This window comes from Numida meleagris, chromosome 2 (genome assembly GCF_002078875.1).
Source record: "Numida meleagris isolate 19003 breed g44 Domestic line chromosome 2, NumMel1.0, whole genome shotgun sequence".
NCBI classification, from domain to species: Eukaryota; Metazoa; Chordata; class Aves; order Galliformes; family Numididae; genus Numida; species Numida meleagris.
Genome location: NC_034410.1, coordinates 53305658 through 53311657, shown reverse-complemented (window position 1 = coordinate 53311657; position 6000 = coordinate 53305658). Strand labels below are relative to the sequence as shown.

The 6000-nt window shown below is 38.8% G+C and overlaps 1 protein-coding gene across 7 annotated transcripts in view; it reads right to left on the bottom strand.

The window, feature by feature from the left end:
• Positions 518 to 6000, bottom strand: part of SLC12A7 (solute carrier family 12 member 7) — a 64770-nt gene continuing 59287 nt past the window's right edge. For all 7 annotated transcript variants that reach the window (XM_021385717.1, XM_021385720.1, XM_021385716.1 and 4 more), the window contains 2 exons: positions 1847 to 1980; positions 518 to 1432 (listed from right to left, as the gene is read on the bottom strand). In XM_021385717.1, the coding sequence (XP_021241392.1) occupies positions 1341 to 1432; positions 1847 to 1980 (226 nt within the window). In that variant the 3' untranslated portion in view covers positions 518 to 1340. The remainder of the gene's footprint in view (positions 1433 to 1846; positions 1981 to 6000) is intronic.

Sequence of the window (6000 nt, the reverse complement as noted above, 5' to 3'; positions counted from 1 at the left end):
GCAAATTTACTGAGGGTACACTGTGTCTCTGGATAGGTTATTAGCATCATCATTAAACAGGACTGGAAACATTAATGACGCTTGAGGCTACTCCATTAACTATTGGCTTCTAAACTATGAGTCCTGCTGAGGCCTCTTCTGTTAACTACACAAAACTCAGTGCACCTTTGTGTGGCCTACATGCTTCTCAGGAGGGGTAGGTGGAACTTAGAAAGGCACTCAGAGATCCCTTGTGCATATCCAAAGGTACTCCTAGACAACCAAGAAGTGCAGCAAGACAAGTGACCTACTGTACTTCAGAATTCTCACATACTCCCAGGGCACACCAGAAGGCACTCAGAGGGCCACAGTGCAAGGCAGAAGTTACTCATAGGCTACTTTGGTACCTCAGAGTCTTCAGAATTGCAAAAGTACACAATGATTGAAAATAGGGCAGATTTCTAACAGAAAATTTTATTTCCTTTGAGTACTTTAAAGTATTCAACGTATTTACTGAGTACAAATAAAACACCCAAGATTTTTTTTTCAGAAAAATTTTATTTTCATAGCAGCACATGCATGCAACAGTTATCAAAATACACACATTTGAAAATGAGATTACACTTCACCAGTCAATTGTTTACCAGCTGCTATAATTTTATCTCCAGCAGGTGGTAATATCACATCATGGAATTCCTATGATTTGGATAGTTATAATTGTGCAGTACACCTTAAACTGCTAGTAGTTAATATGAAAGAAACAGGCAACTTACTATTACTCTCACCTGGAGCCTTTAAATTCCTTGCCTGAAGTATTTTCAACAGAGAATGTTATTTAAAACAGATGTGACAAATCATAAGCTTCAGGGAAACACTTCACAGTATGCAACAACATGTAAATTTGAGTATTTTTATACATTTCTAAATGAAGATCCCTGACCCAGGACTAATCCCATCAGAAGCAACATAGCAGCATCTTAGTAAGTGAGGAAGCAAACTTTTCCCTTTTATTTAGTAGCAGAACAAAGATTAAGAAAACAAAAGTTCCTTACATCTTATATTCTGTATGTTTAAAAATAACACAACATTACCATTTGTTGTTTCAGCACAGATTAACACATCGTAATATACTATATACATATATCCTAATCCAGTCAGGATTTACTAATCCACTACAGAAGTGTTTTCATAGGTCTTTAAAATATACTTTTAAATATAATATTTCAGGAGAAAAAAAAACACACCTCAATTTTCTCTTCCATGTGCTAGAACTCTTAAATGAAGCTGCTCCAATTACATCACATAGACTTTATACATTTTGTTCCCTTCATTCAAAAGAAAAAAAAAGGAAAAAAACAAGGTTAAGAATAAATGGTGATCACTTCACGTCCACTGCCTCGGACTAGGAGAACTCTGTCCAAGCCTTCAGTTAGAACTTCCAAAAACTCCATGTCTGAAATATTGTTAAGTCAAAGGATCATAGAAAAGAAGCAAAACAGCTACCAATGACTTAAGAACTGTGATGTACAATTAAAAAGCATGTTCATCAGGGAGCTTCCCCTTTACTGTCTCATTATGCTTGTGCACTTCCACCTGTTTATTCAAGCAGAAACAAGGACTAATTTGGGGGATTTCCAAGGGAAAACATTGTTCTACCCTACTTAACCACAGAAAAGAAAAAAAGTAATTTAAAGGGAAAGTTCAAAATTGAGGAATTTCTTACATCAATTCAGCTGACAAAAACCCTGCAGTTGATAGTGGTAGCATTATCAGCACTTGCAATTTTTTTTTGTGAAATCAAAACTAGACAATAGCAGAATCAAATTTCCAGTTTGAAGAAATACACGAGCAATATAGTAGAGGATACAGTTTTCATCTCCTTTTCTGTTTTTAGGAGGTCCAGGCATGTTCAGGAGAACTAGCTGAGCATGTTGTGATTTGTTAAGCACCACTCCGTTGAGCTTCACAGCAGTGTGCATTCTTCTTACATTTGACTGATTCCTAATACACAAATATTTTTAGAAACTGACACAATACTTATATTTGAATTAATAAATTCAAATGTACATATCTTACGTACCAGAATTTATAAACTTAATCTAAATGCATATAATAATCGACTTCCATGGACATCAGTACTCATACATATTCCAAATAAATGTGAGAAAGGGAGATACCTAGGTTTGAAAGATCTTTTTACTTCAAAAACAGAAGTGATTGTATATCAACATTAAACGTTAAGTGGACTGCCAAAACACACAACTCTTCTAATGGCCAGCTACATTTTACAAAGATAAATTTCAACTGAAATTAATGTTAGTCATATGCTGAGAATCCTGCTTACTGAACTATACAAAAACATAACTGGATTTTTGCAAGAAATTTCCAATATCGAAGGAACTACAAAAACTTGAAATATCAAGAGATATAAGAATATAAGAGCTACAGAAATACAATGGAAATCTATTGTAAGGAAATCTATTGTAAGCAGGGGGGTTGAGCTTGACCTCTTAAGGTCCCTTCCAACTCCCACAATTCTGTGACTCTGTGAAAGATTACAGTATGTTTTTGTGTACAGTACCAGACTTCCCTCACATTCCTTTAAGAGGATTATTGCAAATCTAGCAAAGAAAATTCAGAAACAAAAATTTTATGGGGAAAAAATTTTGTTTCTCAGCATGTCTTAAGAAGGCAGTAAACAATGAACTGGAAATTGAGCCCCTCCCCTGACATAATCAGTAAAGGGACATTATCAGTAAGAAACTAATGCTTCCCTTACTGTGCCCACAAACACAATCTTGGTTGTAGATCTGTGTAAAATAGGGAGGAACTGCTTAAACTTCAGGGATTTCTTTATTTTAGCATCTAACTTTGATGATTTATTTTCTCTTCAAAAGAATAAAATGAAACAGTAGGAACTTGTAGTTCCTGAAGAAGTCAGCTGTTACTTATGTAACAAAACTAGCCAGAACTGGGAATGAGTCACATGCACCAGTGCAACAGAAACACCCAGTTATCAGAGATCCACTGTCCTAAAGCAGATTCTTCACAACAGAAGCAGTTGCTTCAAAAGGGAACTTTAGAAACACATGGTGAGAGCACATCTCAAGAGTAGAACTGATAGTGATGCATCTTATGTCAGCCTATATCCTATGCAATTTTCTTAGCACTTTTACTGCAAGACCACTAGTTAAAGCACAACTGTAGTTAAAGCGCTCAGCTGTACTCACATACTATCTTAGGTCAGAGAGAGGACTGGCAGGTTAGCAGCAGCAGGGTATAAGACATCTTCTGAATTGCCTGACCAAGTCCAGAAATTTTTTTTTTTTTTTTTTAAATTCCAGTAACAATTGACAAAAAATGTAGCAGAAACACTCCAGCGTGGTTTCAGATCAGGTAAACAACAGAAATTATTGATATTACTATTTTATAGTAAGTCCCATTTTCCTGTTAACAGCTGTTCCCTTCATAATCAACTACTGGGAATAGCACATCTTGAAGCGTATATTTATCCTTAGTATTGCAGGTGCAATTAGAGGGGAAAAAAAGATGAAAAATGGAAGACTGGAAACTTAAAGGAGACTAACCCCATCAATTCCAGATCCCCTAAAAAAAAAAAACCAGTAACATTTCCAAAGCTAAGTTTACCAGTCTGCCTTGGGGTACTTCCTGTCACAGGGCGATACATCCCAAACAAGAACAAACTGTAAGAAAACCACATACGGAACAACAAAATACTTGAAGCTCAGCTTTCCAGAGGCAGAATAGCAGCTTGATGAGAACTATGAGGAGAGATAAAAGTGTTTAACTGAAGAGGTGTATAAATGCTGAAGTAGAAATTCTTGAAATACAGATAAAACGCAGGGGAAATAGGGAGAGTGTAAATTTGTGGTGAAGTGGACAGGATTTCAGTGCTGAAATAAAGGGTCAAATTGCTCACTGTGTACAGTGTGAACTGAGGCTCACTTAGTTTTCAAATGCTGACTGAAGTCATACATGGAACACAATGTAGGCCTCTTAGTTTTTTATAAGCAGCTCAAACTGGCAAATGCACAAAATGAAGCCAATATTGCACTGAAAAAAATGCAGAGCATTCTTAAGCTGGTTCCACCCAAGTACAAATAGAGATGCAATGTCCAAAAGTGCAGCAACCATGTGCACTGATAAAGGCCACCCTTCTTTGTTCTGAAGACAGAATGGTAGGCAATCATAAAGGCTACAGTTCCAGCTGGAGTGTCTATACCACCTACACCACGACTGTTTGATGCCTCTACCCAGACAGAGGCTGAAGGGGGAGTACAGACCTCAGGTTGCAGGAAGTGATTAGACACTTCTCTTGCGGCAAGGCACAGGGAGCAGACCTGCTTTTGAGAAGTGTGCCCAGATAGAGATGTCCTGCAACAGGTAGCTGAGCTTCAATAGACAGTGAGAAGACTGCACAACATCGGGAATCTGAGAATGAGTTATGTGGTTCCATGCAGTCTGCATCAGACCCACAATCAGAAACTCCCCCTCAAAAATACACAGACAGGAACAATGCTCAAAGCACAGAAAAATGTAAAGCTTGTTACAGCAAGGACCAGTAGGAAGGAGGATGAGACTTGCCCTGCTGCCTGAGATTCCCTTGCAGAACTACTTCACTGCTCTAAAGACTGCAGAAGAAGGACCCATCACGTCACGGTAGACTCTGGTGTTAACTGAGCCACTTGGCCTGTTCCCATTATACTGAACAGTGCAACCAAAGAAGTATTATGGGTGACAGCCACAGGGGTCTCTCTTCTGTGGCAAACTGGGGCACCCATTTGCCAATCTGATTTAATCTCAGGAGAGGTTTGTTGCATATCAAGGACTCATATTTGGAATATTACCAAGAGATTATCAAGCTTTGTACAGTCCACAGACAACTATCCACTGCTGTTACTTCACGTGGGCATCAGTTACTGTCAGGAGCATCCCAGTCATGTCATGAAGGAATATAAAGCCCTCTGAGCAACTGCAAGATGCTCTTGGAGCACACTCTTTGATCCTACCAGTCAAATGAAAAGGCTTTGAAAGGGCCATTTGAATCTGGCAGATCTGTGCACGGTTGCAGGACTGGTGAAACACCCAGGGATTTGGCCTTTTAGACCACAGATCTCTTTTAAGAAACCTGGTTTGCTGGAGATTTATGAATTCCATCTATCAGAGAAGAGCGTCTTTGGTTATGGGCTTGTCAACCTGGTGAAGAGAGCTTTAAAGTAAAGTTGCTGAGGAAGGGGAACCTCAATCCACCAACTTTTATTGGATCAATACCAGAGATGAAAATAAACTTGAAAAGGTGGATCAAGAGTCAAAGGTCAGAGGAGTACCTAAAGAGCGGCACAAAGGAATTCCAGACACTTCATCCTGTACAACAGCTTCACTAGTTGCCAACTTAAATGCCTCTAAATTAACATATGCAGCATAAGGAATAAAGCAAACAAGGATTTTTAGTTAAAGTCTCAGGGCTATGGTATCATTGGCTTTAGTTCAAGATGGTGGGACACCTTTCTCAACTGGAGTGCTGTGATAGCTGCAGACTCTACAGGACAAATAGGCAGGGAAGGAGAGGATGTGGGTAGCCCTATATGTTAAGGAATGCTTTGACTACATAGAGCTGTGCAGTGGTGATGAAAGGGTTAAGTGTCTCCAGGGAAGAGGCGGGGAAAGGCCAACAAGGTCAGTATTATGATGAGAGTCTATTGCAGACCACCCAACTAGGTAGAAGAGGTAGATGGCAAATTCTATAAGTAACTAGAAGGCTCACAGTCAAGTCTGTGTGTGATCAGATGCGTGGGTTTATGAAAGGTAAGTCCTGCCTGACTGATCTCCTCCAACAAGACGACGATCTGCTTAGAAGATGAAGAAAAGGATGTGGATATTGTTCACCCAAATTTTAGTAAAGTGTTTCGTACTTGACCACAGTATTCTCCTGGAGAATACTAGTTGTTCATGGCTTATATATATACACACCTAATTCAATGGGTGAAGAACTGTCTGGAT